Here is a 21622-nt window from a genome sequence, read left to right as displayed (position 1 = left end):
GAACAAGGAACTCACTGGCTATGCTACACCAAATGGATGAAAAGTAAAATTGATTTTATACTGGAGGATTCAATAAATAAGTAAATAAACAAATAAAGTCCTATCTTTTTTCCTGCTATGTATGCTTAGAGTTCTTGTACAAATAACAGAATGCTCCATCTCATTCACTTCAATAGAATGAACTCTTTAGAAAAAGACTGAAAAGATTTAATAATCAACTCCCAAATTTTATGCTTATTTTTCCGATCTATCAGTTTCCTGACATAGTTAACATCAGCAGGTAAATCTTTTCAGTAAATTGAGCAGTTGAAGACTCAAGCAAAAACCCAAGTCAAGACTCAAATGTCTTGAGGAACTCTGGCAAGTTACATATATCCCATGTTGCTCTTGGTTTCCCATCTCTTCTTTGCTTCAAACCTAAAATAAAGAACATAGAAATCTCAATTTATTTTGAAATACTTTCCTAAACATGCTTACTAAGTGCCACAGTAAAATAAACTTAAAACATTTTCACATACTCCATCGATGACAAAATAAATATCAAAAAGGATGAAGAAATGCCTCCAATATTTATAATATGACAAACATGCAGCAAAGACACAAAGAATAAAATGAGTAACAATCACACACAAACTGGATTCATATGATGTATTCCAGGAGTTCTGTAATCCCTATGAAGTTCCTAGAATTACCCCCATGCAAGTTTCTTCTTTTTATGGGCAACCTGTGAATTTTCAGTGTCCTTTTCATCTCCAAACTTACCCCCATGCAAGTTTCTTCTTTTTTCGGGCAACCTGTGAATTTTCAGCGTCCTTTTTGGCTTTTACAAAGTTGTGGCAGGCAACCGCCTTGGCAATTTTTACACCAAGCTATGAATTACAAAGGAGAAAAACAAACAAAAAAAAAGTGAAAAGAAATATTCCAGCTAATGCAAGAATTACAGTCATACAGAGAACTTGTGGGTATGAAAGCCGTAGCTACAAATTAGAAATTCTTATGCTCAGGTCCCCTTGAAGAAGCAAAGTAAACAAATGCACAGATGCGGCCCATATTTCCCTTACCTCCCACAGACCCTATACCCTGGTTGTACCAGCCTCCTGGATGGAAATCCTTCCCAAACCAAGGGCCCTTGAGGGTCCACAAGGATATGATGAAGATCTTCCAGCTATTCCAGCATTTCAGTAGGCCAAACAGGAATTTACCCCTGATAAGGCTGCGCAGACTGACAGAGACATCAAGTTTCTTTGCTCTGGGCTAGAATTATAGCAACTCAGTATGGTCACATCAGTTATCTCATGCTGATCAGAAGCTCTGATTGGCAGTCATAGATGTGATTAATAAAACATGGGAAAGCTAATTACTGCTTCATAAACGCACTTCGTATGATGGGCAACAGCTTTTAATTCACTGATAGAAAACAGAATATAGGGGGTGCTAAGAAGCGAGAAGGCTGGGCACGAGGACCACAGTACCTGTGTTCCCTCTGTGGGCCCCTCTGTTCCTGCTCAGCCTGACACCCATCTGCCCCAGTCTTGTAAGGTCCAATCAAAACAAAGCCTCCTACCCACCCACCCACCCCCACCCGAAGTCTTCTCTAAGTTAACCTAAAACAGTCCTTGTTTCTGTACTTCTCCAGCCCTTCAGCCTCTCTGCCATAACCTACAGTTCGCACACTCTGCTCTACACAGCTCTCTGGCAGCCAAACTTCCTCAGCAAGTGTCTCCAGGACAAGCAGGGTGATCTTCTAGTTTTAGCAGCTCTGATTTTCAAAATACCTGCCCATATGGATAGCTCAAAAGTATCTGTTATGAACCCAGGTTGGACAACAAAGGCTAAAAATCTCCTTCTGGTGTTCCTTTCCCTTTCTATCCCTGGACTCACCCTAATGCACATGAGTGGACAACAGACATGGAAGAGAAGAAAGAAGCTGGAAGTCACTGTCAGATCAATGTGGTAAAGCCCGAGTTTTAGGGACCTGCTGGCCAACAGTGAGGCATCGTGGGCGGGTTAAGAGCACATGTATGAGAAGCCTATTTAGGAAAGTGAGGTTTGACATGCTTGACATTTCTTTCAGCTTATTCCGGAGAACAGTTTCCTTTAGGATGAAACAAACAAGTAGGAATCAAGCACTGCTTGGGGTTTATGAAGGACAGCACACACTGATTTCATTTTCCAGTCCAGGTAAGAATATACATAAAGAATGGAAGCAACCCAACAATCAAACCGGAATGCTGAACTGGTCAACACCAATAGGAAAGCCACTGACGAAAGAGGGCTCAATTGTAACTTAGGAGTGCACTTGAGAAAGCAGACTGACCTCAGAGTCCCAAAATTCACACCAATAGGACCAGCACCACTACCTTCATCATCTCTTTTCACAGGACAACATTCACTCAGCAAATATCATGAGGGCACAAAGGCACTGTCTGGCCAGGCATTGTTCGGGGCGCTAGAAGTACAGCACTGAACAAAACCAAGCTGATTTTCACATCGGGGGCTAGGCAGAAGGGGCTGCTAGTGACATTAACTGTTTGTTTCAATACTGGCCTCCTTCCCTTGGTTGTCTTTTTGTTTCCAGTTCTTCATCATAGAAAAGTTCAGATAAGTCAACTAAGAAAAGGGTAAGAATCAAAGGGCTGGAGTGTCACCATCTAAGGAGAAAATGCAACCAGAAAGACACTGTGGCTAATTTATCATTAAGATGGATTCCACGGAAAAACTATCCATTTGTCATAAACAACAAAAACAGGTCAGCGCCTGTCAGGTTAGGCTAGCCAAAACCGTACCTCCCAAACAAATCCCCAGATCCCACTGGCTGAACTTTTATTTCTTGTTTCACTTCTACTCAGCCGTGGCATGGCTGGGCTCGCCTCCATCTTGTGGCACCGGCATCTCAACATGTGACTTTCAAGTCTGCTGCAGCAGAGGAAGAGAAGGCTGGAGGGTCTCACAATGGCTCTTCAATGCTTTAGTCCAGAAGTGACACACATCATTTCTGCCCACAGTCCTCTGGTCACAACTATTTATACAGTTCCGCCTAAAGTAAGGCGGCTGGGAACATGGGGTGCTGTGGGCTCCCAGAGGAGTAGCAGATGCACCTAATAAACTGTCCACTGTCATAAAACCCACCTTGCTACCTGTGTTAAGATGTATGCCATGTCTCTCCACATTCCTGTAGAGTATTTAGCATCTTCCCTGGCCCTTACCCTCCAAAAGGTAAAGTGTAGAACTCTGTGTTTTTCTATTTAGCTATATTCCCATGTATTATGTATCAAATGCAAATTTGATGTATGATATAGTTTTGCCAAGTCTACCTCCCAACAAAAGTCCCATTTGGCGAGTTTATCTTATATCTAAATTGAGCCTATACTCGGAGGATAAAACAAAAATGGTCTGAACCATATCTGCCATGTACCATTAAGCATGTGAAAAAATTATTTTCTAAAACTGTTGTAAATTAAGAGGTAGCTTACATTTTTAACTTATTGAAATTTCCCAACATGGGTTTTCTGGATTGGGGATCGATAAGCCAAAGAGTACCTCAATGTGTTTGATTTAAATGGGACTCATCATCTCAACACGGTCACATACCCTAAGAAAGTAAAAGCTTTTATTTTCTGGCAACGTTAAGGCCAGGCCAGCAAAATCAGCATCAGAGTAAGGATTTAGAGCATACGTTCCATAAGACATAGTATAAATTTATTAAAAATAATTCATTAAAACATATAAAACACATATTTACACGAGAGGGCTTCATCATTTCTGGGGACTAAGTAAATATAATAAATGGCTGGGTATATATAGGTAATACTTTCAAACAGACCTGTTCGTATAAAAGGTATATTTTCCAACCGTATTTTGCCTTGGGTTAGGTTAAATGGAATGTTCTTCAACTGATAAACATTCAACAAGCCTGGTCTATGTATTTTACAGAATGAATCTTTTAGCTTGTAATGATGATGAAAAGTCATTATCAATTTTGTGTCCTTCACATGCTTAAAATGTGTTTCACTTATTCCTGTGGAGAAAGAAAAAAGAACAGAAATATTTGGAAATATAAAAGGATAATAAGATCTATGGAAGAGACAGTTGAGAAGAAACTCATTTTCCCAGGCAAGATGACTAACCCGAGTTCCCAAAGATAAAAGAATTATCGTGCTATGTTTCAGTATTACAAATAATATAGGCCAACAAGAATCTCCCTTTCACTTCTGTAAAATGAAAAATGCATCTTCATGCCCAAAGTAAACATCACAAAAGCTTGGTCAATGGTTTTCATATTTAAAAAAAAAAAAAAATGTTTCGGGTCATCAGATAACTATAGCAACACAATGTGGAAAGAAAATGTTTAAAATGAATAAAAATATATACAGAATTTCTTGTATGTGTAGCCAAAGTATCAGCATTTTCCATATAGAACATCCAATATTTTGCTGCATTTTAATTAAGGTGTCTAAACATTATCACAAAGAACTGCAAATTGGTCAGAGCAAGCGGTAAGGAAAATTAAGCTCTAAAGGCTTTTTATCACCATATTTCAGGAACCAAGGGTGTAAAATGTTCTAATTTGGGATATATTAAAAGCCATAAAAGGTCTTTCAAAAAGATTAATGGTACTTTGCTTGGATTTAAGATAAGGGCTTTAGCTGGTTGGAAAAGCAGGGCCCTGGCTGGACCCTTGGGGCATTCATCTTTACAGCCACTTGGAAGATTTGTAAAAGCGTCTGCATAACCTCAAGCAAATGCACGGCGACATTTTTTTAATTCCTTTCAATTTTACAGGTTTAGCATGTGTAAATCATATTGGGTTGTAAAATAGATATAATGGCGCATCTTGTAACATAGTAGAGATTTCTAAAAGACAAACTTTCAAAATAAAGTTGGTTTTTCTTGCTAAACCTGTGCCATTCTAAAGTTTGCCGATAATCATTTGAAGCATCTGATTCAAACAGCTTAATCTAGCGTAACTGTACACTTCTTATCCATTTCATAAAATATTTTACTCATCTCAAAATTACTAGCTTGTAACAGATTTATGAAGTTTTCTTCCCTTTTGAACACTTTCAAGGCACTTATTTAAAAATACCAATTATCATACTTTAACTTTTTATGGAATAATAGGTCTCTATGAAAAATATTTATGCCATTCTCTTTTGTTCTTTAATTAAATGAAAACAGATGTTTTCTGAAGTAAAGCGGAACCATTACTGGAGTACTTAAAGTGTTAAGGTCTTTAATTTTTATATCAGTTTGGTCGACAATTCCTGATTGTCTTTACTCAAGCTCAACATTAATGTCAAGCAAGTTACCTAGGAGACGAAAGAGATCAAAGAGACAAAAACCCCTCCAATGTCTGATTAATCAAGCCTGCAAACAGCTTATTTCTTTTAGCCTGCATGCAAGTATGAAAATGAGATTCTGGGAGCCGAACATTGTGCAGATTTGTTCATTCTTATCAGAACAAAGCCAGCGGCAGCTTATTTCATGGATCATTGGCACTGTCATCAGTGCTACACAGAACGGGTGACAGCTCCTCATTTTGAGGCTTGAACAAAATTAGCAAAAAGTCGGCACAAATTAGCCTCTCATCTTTTTGGTAATATGACATTATTCATTTACTTTTTATCCAATTTTTAATTTTTTCCTTGTCAGCTATCCCTTTCTAGTGTCTCTTGCATGGCATCATAAAACGCCTTCGTAAAAACAAGCATAGAAATAGCCAAAGTTGAAATAACATGGAAAGTTCAAAAAGCAAATAAGAAAAAGCTCTTCCAATGACTGATGATGCTTTGTATTTAGAACTTTCAAAACTCTGCACTAATATTGATAAATAGCTCAGAACACATGCAGCTAAGGAGTTTTATGAAATTAGTAGTATATTTCAATAAAGAATATGATGTGGCTAATGTTTCACTCAAACCCCAATGTAATGTGGTGACGTGCTGTAGTAAATTTGGGGTGTCTGCACTGGGATGGGTCCTGTCCATGGTCACACCTGAGATGCCAAAGCTGTGATGACTGCAAACAGGCCATGCTCTCTCCGGTCAACTTCTACAACAAGTCATTTTCTGTTATAGAAACAGACTAATTTCCCTGTCATCTTAAAATGTGCATTCACAGGTTTACACATTTGTGTGCTACATCTATCTGTGTGTGTACAACTGTACAAACACCTATTACTTATTTTTATACCTCAACTGTCTAGGAGTTAAAGCCAAGTAGTTTTTATACTTCAAAGCATACCCCAACAAATCCTGTTTTTCAAACACATCACAGAGATATTTATATATACCCATATCATACATATATTGTGTGTGGGCGTACACATATATACACTCATATATGATACACCCTGCAATTTATAAAAATAATATGTGTTTGGTTCATGAGGTGTAAGAAGATATACTTTGATTCCTATACTCAACTTTGATTTCACAGTGAAATAGTTTATATAACACCTGTTTTAATGAGGACTATTAAGGCTTCAAATCATATGTAGATTACAGTAATCCAAAGGAGGGCGAAAAGATGTTATACTGTTGAAATTACTCCTGGATATAGACATTTATATTCAAGCAACTTATCCCATTCATAAGGGAAAAAAAGCATTAAAAAATTAACCATAAGCTGTTAGATGCTTTACACAGTCCCCATAAGAAAGACAGTTTTTTTTTTAAAGAACTGTAGTACTGTTTTCAGCAATTTCTTTATCTCTGTTCTTCTAAGTAAGAAAGCTTATTAACAAGCTTTGAACTTAAAATCACATTTACAATAATGTGCCATCAACAGTTTTATAAGCTAATTAGAAAAAGATTAATTAATGACTGGCTGCTAATAAAATGGCAATCATGAAGAAAGAAACCAAGGGTGCTAAGCTTCAACTACCACCAATTAAGAGCTAATTACAAACAAATTATATATGTGTTTTGCTGTGGGCTTTAATTTACTAAAATGGTTTTAATTAAAAGAGAAAACATGCTGATTAATTGAACTGCAGAAAAAATCTACAGTATAAACTGTGCTTTGTCTGTCTCTTTAATTAGACTTGTAACATCTGAAATCTTTTCTTAAGGTTTGTTAAAAGCACAGATAAACATAATTAAAAGAGAGCATAAGGAACACCATTCTAGGTGATCACCCAATCATACTGAAAAGGTTAAAAGAAGACATCCTCAATGCAAGGAGATCTAAGTAGGCACACCTAAAACCTGAGAGGAAAACCCATCACTCGGCCCCATTTTTATTTTTCTCATGTTAACATGCTCCAACTTCAAGGCTATACACAATTTTTTATGGGAATGAATATATCTTTAAACTCAATGTAAAGGAATTCAAATAGCTAGACCTTCCCTTACCTGGATAGGCACAGCTTATTACCCATACACTCTGCTAACGGTTCATCTATATGAAATTACTGAAATTACTTCTAAGAACTAAGAAGAACAAGGCTTCAAAGAATTAAAACCACCGTTTAAAAGCCCCCTGGACTACCCTCAGAGTACACAATGATACACAGAAGAACATTTAAATTAAAAAACCACTGAGAAATGACCGAAGTTAATGAAAGTCAGTCAGTTCTAGATGATCCTTAACAAACAGCCCCCCCCCAGCAGAGAAGGCCCAACTTGCCCAGGTGGCGGAGCACACTGCTGCTGCAGAAGGCTGCTCAGGGAGGGAGGGCTTTGCTCTCCTCAGTCTCCTAGAGTCCTTTCCTCTGCGAATCAGTGAAATACACCACAAAGAAACTGGTCCTAAACTCTCCTGTCTAACTGGAAAGAGAAAACAAACCAACCAACCAACCCAAAAGAAAAAGTAAGGGACAGAAGGCAGAGCAGTAACATTTCAAAGACATAAAAAATATTTTGCAGGCATTAGATGACTTTGTATGAAATAATGTATTCTTCACCTACACCTCCTGGTACTAGCAACAAAAATAATATCCTTCCTATAAAAATGAAATGTTGAAATGGACATTTTAGAGTCTATATATATATATATATATATATGTAATTTAACGCATTTTATTTTGTATACCCAATCTTCAGTGGCAAGAGATTGCAATAATTAAGAAAACAGAATGTACCTGCCATCCTTCTTAGAGTCACACGTTCCAATGATAAATTCTTATAATAACTAATTGGAATATACATTCAGTTTCACATCTGAATGAACTGTTTTACCTTTGGAAACATGGTTGTTAAGATATTTCTACCCCAAAAAAAGTATTCATGAAAATGAAAAGAAAATAATTTTGCTCTCTGGATTACAGAATAAAAGAGCTCAGAATGACAAGATGTGCTTCATTGTAATATGTCTTTCAATTCATCTTTTTTTTTTTTTTGGTATGTAATGCAAACATATTAGAGCTTTCAAAATAGCAATGACGAAACTAACTTTAAACTTATCAAGTTTGACAGAATCTCTATTTCAAAAATTTAAACAAATATATCAATTCTGAACCCTACACATGATAATGTTCCAGGTACTCTGACAGGTAAATCTGCCAAAATTGTATTATCCGGGGGGGGGGAGGGGTGACTCAAGCTCTTATTCCATTAAGACAGCACCACATGTATGTCAACATAAAACTAAAACCCAAAATGAAAAGAGTGAATTGTAGCCAGAGTCCTCTCAGAGAAACCAAAGCCGAACAATGCAGTGCACTGGAAAAATTCTGAACGCGAGAGCAAGTGCGGGAGCACTCACGGCATTTCTGAGAAAGGACCACTTCTTAGATGTGAACCTAAAATGCAGCAACTATCTCTTCCCATGTATATTTGCCCCTCTTCAATGAGAACGCCTTCAGATTTTTTAGGAAACTGCTCTAGAAACAGAGCTTAGGCTACAAATTAATAATCTCTCCAAATTAGACAGCATTTCATTTATTTACCTAGGGAAGAACACAACTCAATCAATTCAAACATTAGTTTTTTTAAAAAGGCCATTCCCACCTTTGTTATTTAAATATTAACAAACTATCCACATTTCACCATTATTAACTTTACCTATGTTTCAGAATCCGAAAATTTAAGTCGTCTTATTTAACAAAATTAAAATTTATTTCTCAGTTTAATTCATACTGCCAATGTAATGAATGCCCTTTCTAGGTTACACAAAATAATTATCATGTTACAACATGAAGTACTGATGCTTTCAAAGAATTAAGTTTAGTTGGTGCTGCCAAAGACCATCCTACTAGAGTCATTTACAGAAAAAATAATCTTTAAGGGCTTTTAGCTATACAAAGTTCAAACAAAATTCACAGGCAACCTCTCTTTCCCATTCATTTCTACTCTGACACTGTACAGTTAGAACTGAAATCAACCTGAGCAATATATCTAGTTAACGTAGATGTGATTCATTCCATGTTGTAGAAACTCACTGCTGCCAAACCAAGGGGGTTTCATTTATCGACAGCGGACTAACGTGAAGATGCCTAGAGAAAAATTCTCTTTCCAAAATGTGACATTCAACCTAAGTGTTGCCTACTTAATTAAATTTAGGCTTTTAGCACTTAATTTTAAAACATGCTTCTGCTGACTTCTATTAATTGGTATAATCTGGATTATAAAAACGATAATGTGTCAGAAAAGACCAGTACCAAAGGATGGAATTTTTAAGGATCACTATCAATGAATGGAATGTACTTCCAATTCAGGCCTTAGGTTAACAAGCCACATATATGCTCAGATACTTTGTGTGTATGTAAAACTGATATATTTTTTTCAAAAACAACTTTTTTTTTTTAAATTAGAACAGTTTCATCAATATGACACAAACCCAAGTATATTTTCCCGCTATCTCTCCTCCAAGATTGTTAACGACAAAGAAGTATTTAATCAACAGGAGGGACAGTCCCAAGGCGACTACATTACTACATGGCAAAAACCAAAGATGTTAGCAGAATCTAGGCTTCAAACATATGAATTTGATCTGTTCCCTCAAACCAGAAAATATATATCCTTGATGTGATCGTTAATTTAAGGGAATGTGGCTCTGGAAAAATATGTATTTGCTATGCCACAATGATAGTGCATGGACAAACAGCATACCACTGTTTTTGTTTTTGTTTTTTGAGGAACTATTTTCAAGGCTCATTCGCAGGCATGGTTCTACTTTTGGCTTCATTTTTTTCAATACTGATGCTGCCCTATTGGTTTCACAGGCTTATAAATGTTAAACATCAAAAATTAGTTTCACTTATTATGGTTGGAAAAGGCTTTAAGAACTCTGGGATCTGTGCCTCTGAGCAGAGGCTTTATCAGCAGGTCCCAGTCACTGCTTCTTGAAAAAAGAAAACAGAACTGATTAAAAACCAATATACCTGATTTCCAAAAGGACACCTACCATGCACATATACAGTTAATTCATAAAGGGTTTCTGCCCCAAACTCACAATTACTTACTTCTCAAAATCTCATCTCTCATATCCATGGTGATTGGCACCAAGGGGATAAATACGAAAAATTAAATCTCAAACTAAACTATTTATTCAAGAATTCCATCTTGATTACTTTAGTTATTCTTCACGGGTGTTTAATGAACACGGCATCAGTATCTTTCCAAAGTCTGTGTCTGAACAGCAAACACTTTCCGGATGTTTTGCCATTTATACAAGGAAAAGGATAGAATACATTTTATTTTCTCTTTTAATCAGAATTCTTTAACCCCACACTAAATAAGTTTAATTTATTTTACTACAATCAGGCATTATATTTGTACGGAAGTAAAAAAAAAAAAACACTTGAGAAAAATGTTTACTATCCTTGCAAGTGATGAAAATATCCTTTATTTCTGAAGCAATCTCATTCATCATAAAGGTAATAGGAAATAACACTCTTTAAAATGGAAAACACCTAGTCAGTGCCATGCAATTCACATTTCTACAACAGCAGTATAACAAAACATAAAAAAAGAAACCTAATATCCTCAAAGAAAACACACATCTCTGAGGCTGGTAAGGAGCTACTTCTATACATTCTGACACGCAGCTTCCAATGGCAGAGGAAGGAAAGCTCACGAGTGATTCCTGATGAAGCAGGTAAGGAGGGAATTACATGCAACTGCTGGTGAGCACAAGGCCACGGTGACCCCATCCCCTCCCAGTGCATCATTTAAAAAAACTATATCCAATTCTCAACTGTCCAGGTTTTACTGCAAGATTTAACATATACATAAAAGATTATATAATCCAATATCTCATTTAAGACAAATTTTAGGTCTGGTTTGCCAGGTAAAGATGAAAAGTACAATTAAATAATATTTTAAAAATCTAGTTTGGCAACCACCACAATAAGAACTGTCCCAAACAGTAAAAGAATCAGCAGTGGATGCTAAAACTAGTGGGTAAAGTATAATGACAGAGAGAATATTTACATAGTCTCAAATTATCTCCCATCTCTCCATGAGATACTTATTAATTACATACGGGAAAACAGTAACATTATAATAGTGTGGAGAAACCTGGGGACACTGCCTTAAACCAAAAACTCAAAAGTAACATCATTAATAAATGGGAAAAACAGAAATCATGTGCCTCCTGATATCTTGCATTGAGAAGGACACAGCATCATTTTTGTGATATTCCTGCCAAAAATGCATGAGGAAATAGCAGACAAACCAAAATTGAAGGACATCCTACAAAATAACTAGCCTTTACTCCTCAAAAATGCTAACGTGCTGAGAAAAAGACAGACTGAGGAACTTTCCAGATTAAAGAAGAATAAAGAGACTTGACAACAAAATGCAATGTCCTAGACCTGGAAAAAGAAACTCTTCTTTCTGCTTTAAAGGAAATCAGTGAGACATTTGGCAACTCCAAATGAGGTATATAAATTAGAATGAATGGCAAAGTAAATGTTAAATGTTAACATCTTGGGCACCTAGGTAAAGGTAAACAAAATCTTTGCAACTTTCTGAAAGTCTAAAATTATTTCAAAATAAAACTTTCTTTTTAAATCAAATGTATGCAACTCTTAAAATTTCAGCATTACTAACTTTACCTAGAAAACACACAGAGTCTGCAGTAAAGTAAATGCTTCTCTCTGAATTCCCCTTGCCTCAGATGGGGGTGCTAATCAACAGAAAAAGACAAAAGGAAAAACAGCCAGCCATGGATGGGTCATGTGGAGCCCACATTTTAATGCTGCAGACTAAGCCTTGCGTTATTCTTTCTCGTTACCAAACCAACGTCTGAGAAAACTTACTGACCTGGAGCCTCTGGCTGAATCACAGTCACCTTGTTATTTGGTAGAGATTACAAAATACACAACTCTCAGGTCTTCCAAAAGGAAGAATGGACAAATAATGACATGGGGACATCACTTTGTGGAGTCCCATGATCCTTGAGGGAGAAGTAAAGACAAAGAAGTCTACAGTGTTACTGAAAACAATCAGGAAGCCTAAGCCTAAGGCCCTGCTGGTTTTATTAGGCTTCTATCCTTAGCTCTCCTGGACTATACACTCATCTCAGAGATCAGCCACATGCTAATGGTACAGCATTTACTGGAGAGCAAACAGTCACAAATACCCACAATTTTTAAAGGGATTCAAGAGACACCTGCTCAAATATGTGGCACAACATGGACCTAAGTGGTACATTTAAGGACCGGTTCTCCAGAAAGTTTTGCTTCTGATCCAAATGAGGTGGATATTCAGAGAAAGCTGCCAAAAGCTTCCACACCTGCCTATTCAGATGTGACCAAAACTCATGACTGGTGTTGCTGCCCTATGCACCTTTCAGATTCTGAAAGCCCACTTATCCCTTCAGCCACTACCTCCATCGTATGTCCTATGTGCCCACCCCTCCCCATCCTTGCAGCCCTATTTACTTTACTCAATGGACTCTCTTCCAGCTCCAAAGCACGTCCCTCCCCACCCTTCTCTGACATTTCAGGGTCAACTCCCCAAAATTTGAAGATGAGATACACTGACATAACTTGCTGTACTGCGTACACCTGGAGGTCACCCACGAAACAGCCACTGCCTCTCACAACAGTTCTATGGAAAAGTAAGTTCCAGGTACCAAAATAGTACCAACAAACATTAAGTGCTCTACTGCTGAGGAGAATTTTAAAGATGGTCTTTAACACAAAGCTGATTTGTAGAGATAAGTGCCAGGTAAATACCAAGCTGAAGAAGCCACTATAACAACTGCCAACCGACACTTAAATCCTAGAGAGGCTGTGGCGCCGTTCAACATACCACCAAATTCATTTTATTAAAAGGTAGTAGGGGTGCCTGGGCGGCGCAGTCATCAAGTGTCCAACCTGGTTTTGACTCAGGTCATGATCTTAAGGTCATGAGATCAAGCCCCACGTGGGACTCTGCAAAATCTGCTTCAGATTCTCTCTCCCTCTCCCTCTCCCCCCGCCCCCCCGTGCCATGCTTTCGCACCTATGCGCACATGTGCTCTCTTTCTCACCAAATAAATCTTTAAAAAAATGTAACACCTAAATCATTCTATTTGAAAACAGAGTGATAAAATGATATTATATCCAATTATATATTATAATCAATAAAATCAAAATATGGCTACTTTAAAGATGAAAGAGAGCAAATGTCAAACTTAAAGCACAAGAAATATCATAAGCCGGGAAGGGAAGAATGAATCTTACAAGAAAAAAGTAAACATTAATTGTTTTTTAATGTCACTTTTTGAAACTGCTGTTTGTGCTGCTTCTTGCCTAAGTCCCAAACTTAAGCTCCAAGCTTCATAATTTCCTGTAGATTAGCCATTTAATAAATAAGTACACATACACAGACATGTTACAAACAGAAGTATTTACTGTGACAACTGAACTTAAAGGCTTGTGGGAAAAAAGATAACTTCTGAATCCCAAAGCCTCACTTCTGGACTTGTTTATTTCCCTACATAAAAACATACACCTCCCAAGATACTTATGGACAGCACCCAAAAATAGGAAACAAACCAACAAACAGCAATCAATAGTGGATTTTTTTTGTCATCGGTAGATGAAGAGCAAAATGGTGCTTCCACAGAAGAATATACTGAAATAGTTAAGTTCGTCACGAGTCTCAGTTTAAAACACAAGCTCACCTGCAGGTGAGTAAGAAAGAACAGGGCACGTGGCCAGCTGTTCGCACAGACGACCGACGGTGTCTCCATGTAATTAAACCCCAGGGAGTCTAGTTTAAGAGTAAGGTGAAGAACATAGGGATACACTAAGAAAGCTATGGTAGAACTTGTTCCCTAAAACGGACAAAAAAGAATCACAAAACACAAGAACAACAACACAACAATGCCGATATGAGCTCTTTATTCTACGTGTGACTTTGCCTAGTGACACCCAGCAGCAATGGGAGAAATATCCGCCCCCCCCCCAAAAGGTGCAAGTCAGAATCTTCTGAAAGCCCTGTGTACTTGGAAAAAGAATATTCAATGTATCTATTAGTTTTATATTGTAGACTGTAAGTTTTAAAAAGCTGAACATTATTTAGGGCTGAGGGAAAAGTTTAGAATATGCAGTAAGAAAGCATTTGGGGAAGCGAGGGCAAGAAAAACCTTGAGATGTGACATTAGAACACACAGCTGCCTTCAGGGAGAGTTAAACCAAATTAAAGATGCAAATAGAAAAAGAAAGCTAGTCTTTTAATCATAACTGGCAAAAAAACTCTCTGAACTAGGTGAAATCTAGGGTTGAATATCAATCATGGATTATTTCCACCATAAGTTTTAGACCAGAATAATTTAAAAACATTAAAGACAAAAATAAAACCCAGCACTTCAAAATAAATGGCAGCACGAGAGGGAAGAAAATGGGCAGAAAGGAAAATCTAAGAGCTAATATTTGAGGGGCGCCTGGGTGGCTCAGTCGGTTAAGCATCCGACTCTTGATCTCAGCTCAGGTCTTGATCTCAGGGTGGTGAGGTTCAAGCCCCACACTGGGCTCCACACTGGGCATGGAGCCTACTTAAAAAACAAACAAACAATAAAGCTAAGATTGAATATTTGAATACCAAACTTAACTCACGGTCACAAAAAGAACGTACATTCATTTTAGAAACCTTGGAAACACTACAGGTGACTCACCTCTCGAGTAGCGAGCTGGTTGCTGAGCTCCTCAGCCTTCTCAATGTTCCACTCTTCCACAGCCTGGTCTATGCTCTTTTCAAGGCCTGACTAGAAAGCAAAGAAACCTAAAGCTTAAAAGCAGGAAAAAAAGGCAAACATTTGCTGGCAAAGACTATGTCACAGGTCTACACCGAACACGTTATATACGTAAATCATTTATTTTTCACGATGACCCCTGTGGTAGTTGGTACCACTCCAATTTACTGATGAGAAGGCCACACAGAGATACCAAATGGCTTATTCAAGGTCAGATAACTTCTTGAACTAAGATAAAGGAGATGCCAATACAGACTTTTAGGACTTCAAGGACTAGGCTTTCCCTTAATAACAATATAATATTAATGATAACAACAGTTAAAATGATGGCATGCTTATTATGTAGTAGACCCTAACTTACTACTATAAGAAAGCTCATTTATCCTAACTTCACAAAATACTGTTATCCTGTTTTTGAACATGAGGAAACCAAGGCCTCAGACTCACTAACGTGGCCAAGGTCAGAGTCTGGAAGTGGTAATGCCATCACAGGAATCTGGGTTTGCCCAGAGCCTGTGCTCTCAACCACCGTTTTCCTCTGCCTCCTTTCTCTACTGCCCCTTCCTGTAGCTTGTGGCCCTCCTTCAACAGCCCCTCTAGTCTTTGACGATGGGTATTAAGTTGGATATTAAATAGGGGAAGAATGTTACATAAGAGAACAAATTTTATCTTCCTATGGAAATGTTTTTATTTACTAGGTGAAGATGCTTCAGGAAATCATAATTAAAATTTTCATGCGATTACCAAACAGATGAGGTAGGATTCATCATACATTTATGGAAAGACGCTTAGACTTAAATAATTGAGGTTAGCTTGTGGAAATAGTTACCACAGAAAATAAAAAAAATATTTAAATGGTCTAATGTATGCTTCTCACAAGAAAATTTTGCCCTAACAATGGCTTAGCCAGTGTGTCCTCCGTGTTTTCAGTTCCCAATTTCTCCCTCATCTAGTAAAAGGGACCCCAAGAATGCCTCTGCCTGTCAGTGCACTGCTTGATTATACCCATTAACCACGAGAAATTTTGTTCTTGAGCAGCCTCTGTGGAAACAAGGCTTAAAAATGCCTATTTACACACACACACACACACACACACACACACACACGGAATACTAGTCAGCCATCAAAAAGAATGAAATCTTGCCATTTGCAATGATGTGGATGGAGCCACAGTGTATTATAAGTCAAAGAAAGACAAATACCATATGATTTCATTCATATGTGGAATTTAAGAAAACACATGAGGAGCACCTGGGTGATACAGTGAGTTGAGCATCCAACTCTGGATTTTGGCTCAAGTCATGATCTTGAGGTCTTAAGATCGAGCCCCATGTCAGGCTCCTCACTGGGTGGGGAATCTGCTTGGGATTCTCTCCCAACACCCCCTGCTCACTCACACCCTCTCTCTCAAGTAAATAAAACTTAGAAACAACAACAACAAAACAGATGAACATATGGGATTGGACGGGGGGTGTGAAACAAAGAGGGAAACAAACCATAAAAGACTCTTAATGATAGAGAACAAGCTGAGGGTTGATGGAGGGAGGTGGGTAGGGGACAGGCTAAATGGGTGATGGGTCTTAAGGAGGAAGGCACTTGTTATGATGAGCACTGGATGTTATATGTAAGTGATCAATCACTAAATTCTACTCCTGAAATCAATATTATACTACATGTTAACTAACTAGAATTTAAATAAAAATTTGAAAAGAAAAAATGCCCACACATAATCTGCTCAAAAAGATTACAGAACACAGACCAGTAAGGTTATCACTAGTGTCCCTGTTGAGTGAAGATCATCCCTTCTCACAATCCCTCACCCCACCTAAGGACTTGATAGGATGACACACTTATCATCCTTGCTCCCAACTGTAGCTTGAGACCATCATTCAGTAGGCCTTAGTCTCTGATCCTAGGCCATGTGGCTCTCCTGTCCTCTTCCCATTCTGGTCCTGTGATCACCAATCAGTGTCCAGAAATTCTTTTTTGGGGGCGCCCAGGTGGCTCAGTCAGTTAAGCGTCTGCCTTTGGTTCAGGTCATGATCCCGGGGTCCTGGGATCGAGCCCCACGTCAGGCTCCCCACTCAGCAGGGAATCTGCTTCTCCCTTTCCCACTGCCTCTCCCCCAGTTTGTGCTTTCTCTCTTGCTCACTCTCTCTCAAATAAATAAATAAAATCTTAAAAAAAAAAAAAAAGAAATTCTTTTTTGTATTTCTGAAGAACTCTTCTCACCGTCCAAAAAACATCCTGGACTCACTTTTCCAACATCCTTCATCCTCAGGGACCTCTAACTAATACCCCACCCCAGAGTCCATACTCTAGGCCAGTGACACTCCAAGTGTGGTCTGTGCACCTGTTCAGGTCTGTGAACGGAGCCAGTCTATGAACTGAGCTTGTGCCAGAATGCAAATCAACTATGTGACTATACCCAGCTACATGACTATACACAACTTTGACTTTTTTTTTTTTTTTAGGGGAGAAGGACAACAAGACTTTCTCAAATCAGGAAGTAGTACACTGAGCTATATTCAGATACAAGCTCTGTATCTCTTGGAAGACCAATACTTTGAAAAGGCTTGCTCTGGGCCATGCAATAGACATTACCTGAAAGCTCTAGTTCCAAAGCTTTTTAAAATCTGGAATTCTCTCTGAACTCAAGATTCTGTCCTTTGACTTATCCCAAGTTTCATAGCCAGTGAACCTGCGCTGTCTTCATTTGTAACCCTGCCCTGGCACCACTGTATTTATTCTCAGAGTCCTTCAGTCCCTTCCTGGATTCTCCTAGCCTCCCTCTCTGGCCTGCCGCCCATGATTAACCTTTTCAAACTCTAAGCCAGGAGTTCTCAAAGTTTAAGTCTGGACCAGCAGCATGAGCACTACCTGAAAACTTGTGAGAAATACACATGCTCTGAATCAGAAACTGGGGTCGAGAGCCAGCAATCCGCTGATGCTAACCAGGCCGGAAGTTTGAGAACCACTGATCTAAGCGATACCTTCAACTTCCTCCCACATCTTACCTTGTTTTGGCTATTCCCAAGCACTTGTTTCTACCAATTTCACATCTCACTCTTCCTTCTTCTCAGTAACGTACTCAGTCCTAGGGCTTCAATTACCTCTTATAAGCTGCTTTATAGATCTCTATCTAATTCGAAACATCTGACCTCTCAACTATACCAACATCTCTATCTCCAGCTACTTGCTAGTTATCTTCATACTGAAGCCTTGCAAAGGTAGGGTCTCCAACTTCTTGTTGTGCCTAAAAATAAGCTCATCACTTCCTGCCCTGCTTCCCCTTCAGAGCTGACCACCCACTTAGTCACCCCAGACAGAATCCTGAGTGGTCTTCAATGCCTCCAATCCTTTGTTCTTATTTTAACTCTTTTTGTAGGGTGTCTCATGTCTCCTTTCTGGGCTTCTTCAAGGCCTCATCATCTCCTGTTTGGAAGATGATAACCTTCTCCAAACTAGTCTTCTATCTTTCTGAAGTAGAGATACCATGTCATTAGCCAGCTTGAAAACATGATCATTTCTTTATTCCTTTTGAATCGCACCCAAATCCCTTCACAATAGGTTCCCACAATGCTTTCTCAGCCCCATCTTGGGCAGTGCTGTACTTCCCAATCTCTGGTCACATTTACCATTCTCTTATTGTCCCCTGTGCATCTGATGTGTTTCTACTGGAAAAAATCTTAACCATCCTTGTACATCCCATGTCAAATGTTACCTTCTCTACCTCTGCAGGTTCACTCACCAGTATACACCCACTGACCCTGCTTCATTCTGCCCCATGCCCAGTACCGAAGTGCCTTCTACACTGCTCTCCCCATGCTGTGCTGTCACTGCACTCCATGACTCTCTTCAGCACCTGTTGGTCTGTCTCACCTCCTGGGTTCCAGGCTCACCAAGGGCAGACCTGTATGTCACTGGCTTGGTGTGTCCCAGCACCTAGCCCAGTCTTCTCACACAGGAGGCACTCAGTCAGCCTCTGTTATTGAGTTAACGGTCACAGTGCAGTAATCCATGGTTGCATTAATACTGAAAGGGTCCCACCCAAATGAGGAACATTCATTACCTAACCACTGCTTTGACAAGTTCCCAAGAGAATTCCACAACAGTAATATTGGGGTAATAGTACCCCTATGATTAAACAAGAGCTGCATTTTCTTGTACTTCTTGATGTATAAATCTTTCCCACTACTGGAATATGCATTTCTTTGAGGGCATGGAGAGTATCTTCTCCATCTTGGACTCCCAGAGCTTAGCACACACAGTCCTTGTCTCTAGAACTTTATTATTTGTTTTTACAATAGAAATAAAGTATTTTAGTTAAGAAATGATAATAAATGGGCTCTCCTTCGGCACAGAATATTAGGTATCTCCTCAAACACATATGAAAATAAAATACTAACAGCAAACTTCAATTTTCCCTGAACCACCAATTCTGGGGGAGCCAGTTACATCAACCCAGACTTAATCTGTCCCAACCTTTCATTTCAGCAACCTGGTCACTAATGGCATCCATTCTTGGGCCTGCCAGCTGATTCCACATTAACAGCTCTATATGTTTCCCTCCTATTATGTAGGTTTCCTAAGATTAGTTAGACCTGGGTGCTGTACTACTTCACTCCAGGACCTAGAGTATCATAGATGAGTAAAAAGGAATCCACTCTATTTTTACCACCAATACCCTAAATAAACCAGTGGTCTGCTTATCAGGTCATTATGATGCATCAACTTGCCAACCTACCTTTGGTTATCATGGAGCCACCGTTTATAGTTAATGTCCCAAAGGTAGAAAACAAAAATATTCCCCTCTTCTAGAAACTTATATGAACTGCTGAGCTTATAAGTGTAATTTTCACTTAAAAAGAAGTCAGATAGGGGCGCCTGGGTGGCTCAGTCAGTTAAGCGGCTGCCTTTGGCTCAGGTCATGATCCCAAGGTCCTGGGATCGAGCCCTACATTGGGCTCCTTCCTCAGCGGGGAGCCTGCATCTCCCTCTCCGTCTGCCTGACGCTCCACCTGCTTGTGCTCTCCCTCTCTTTGTCAAATAAATAAATAAAATCTTAAAAAAAAAAAAAAGTCAGCTAAAACTACAAATCTATCTCTTCACCATCAACCAACTCCCATTCCCCCAGCCATTCAGAGCACTGGCACAACAGAGTAGAAAGAGCACTGGAACAGAAGTCAGGAGAGGTGGTCACGGCTCCCAGCAAATGAGATTTCCTTAAAGGAAGAGCAAAGCCTCAGTTTCCTTCAAGGAAATGAGACGACAGGCCTGATAACCAAAATTCTCTCCTAGATATAAAATTCCACTTACATATTCAACTTTGTTTTCAGCTCTTCTAAAATTTTTTTTTTTAATTCAACAAAATTTCACCAGATAGAACTGTTTCTTTTTTCTCTCCCTTTTCCCCTTTTTTTCTTTCTTTCTTTCTTTTTTTTTTTTTTTTGGACAATTTATTTAAGTAAAATATAACAGTTCCTTTTGGCTCTGAAAAATTTCTGGTTCCATATGCACACCCAAACTTTCTGCTTCTTTAAGAAGATATTAACATTGCAAATACACTCAAAATGCTAACATTAGTAAAAAAGAAAAAAAAAAATCTTAAGGTAAAACATTTCCATCATCTTAAGACCATAAGTTAATAACGGTTTACAAAGAACATGGCTGGTGAGGTCAGACCCAGGGGTTCAAATTCCAGCTCCTCTACTTACTGGCTAAGAAACTTGGTGATTCCTAAACCTCTACAGGTTATAGTTACCTCACCTGCAAAAAGAGAGTAATACCACATCCTCTGCAAGTTTATGGTAGGGGTCAAAGAAAATATATGTAAAATACTGAGCAAAACTTTAGAATATAGCATCATTTGATAAATAAACTGTTCATATTATTTTATCTAAATATCAGGATACCATTAAAACCAAAAGAAGGCCTAGCTCCATATGGCTACAGACCTCATCATAACTCATCAAGGCCTCAGCCCCAAGCATAAATAAGATGCAAGAATTCAACTTTGAGTCAGTAAGTAGTCTCATGAAGTAAGGTCCGATTACTTAAGTCTTCTAAAAAATCTTAAGTTGAACCCAAGAGTACCTTTACTGGAATTATCTCTGATGTCTCTCATAGCACAGAAGTGGGACTGATGATACTCTGCAGGGCCTCGGTGTGCTTTTTGTCAGGAATCAGAATTTAGCCTAAGATATATACACCTCAATACAGTCAAACAAATTTAGAGATGGCACTTTGGCCATAGGTGGAAAAACATCCAAGGCCAGTATCTAACAGGTTCCCACGAGGCCATAAATAACCTCTAATTAACAGTTTCGCTGCAGACGGGTCAAGGAGACAAATCTCAAAGAAATGTATGGGTATGAGGTTTCACATGAAGGACCAATCATCCACATGTGCATATGCAAAATCTCTTTTAACATGTGATTAAAGCTCCTTCAGTCAAACTGAACAATATATTTCTATAGAAATTTTGCTACTA

At 38.6% G+C, this 21622-nt stretch overlaps 1 protein-coding gene across 3 annotated transcripts in view; it reads right to left on the bottom strand.

Moving 5' to 3' along the window:
* Window positions 1–206: 206 nt before the first annotated feature.
* FAM204A (family with sequence similarity 204 member A) overlaps window positions 207–21622 on the bottom strand; it is a 32172-nt gene continuing 10756 nt past the window's right edge. For 2 of the 3 annotated variants that reach the window (XM_036106447.2, XM_036106460.2), the window contains exons 6-8: window positions 15052–15141; window positions 763–869; window positions 207–417 (exon numbers count right to left, since the gene is read on the bottom strand). In XM_036106447.2, coding sequence (XP_035962340.1) covers window positions 366–417; window positions 763–869; window positions 15052–15141 — 249 coding nt within the window. In that variant the 3' untranslated portion in view covers window positions 207–365. Of the gene's footprint in view, window positions 418–762; window positions 870–3746; window positions 4019–15051; window positions 15142–21622 lie in introns of those variants that run through there. The other variant, XM_036106467.2, reaches the window with a different exon arrangement.

This window comes from Halichoerus grypus, chromosome 7, assembly GCF_964656455.1.
Source record: "Halichoerus grypus chromosome 7, mHalGry1.hap1.1, whole genome shotgun sequence".
Taxonomy (NCBI): Eukaryota; Metazoa; Chordata; class Mammalia; order Carnivora; family Phocidae; genus Halichoerus; species Halichoerus grypus.
Note: the sequence above shows the minus strand (reverse complement) of the source record. Positions and strands in the feature narration are given on the sequence as shown.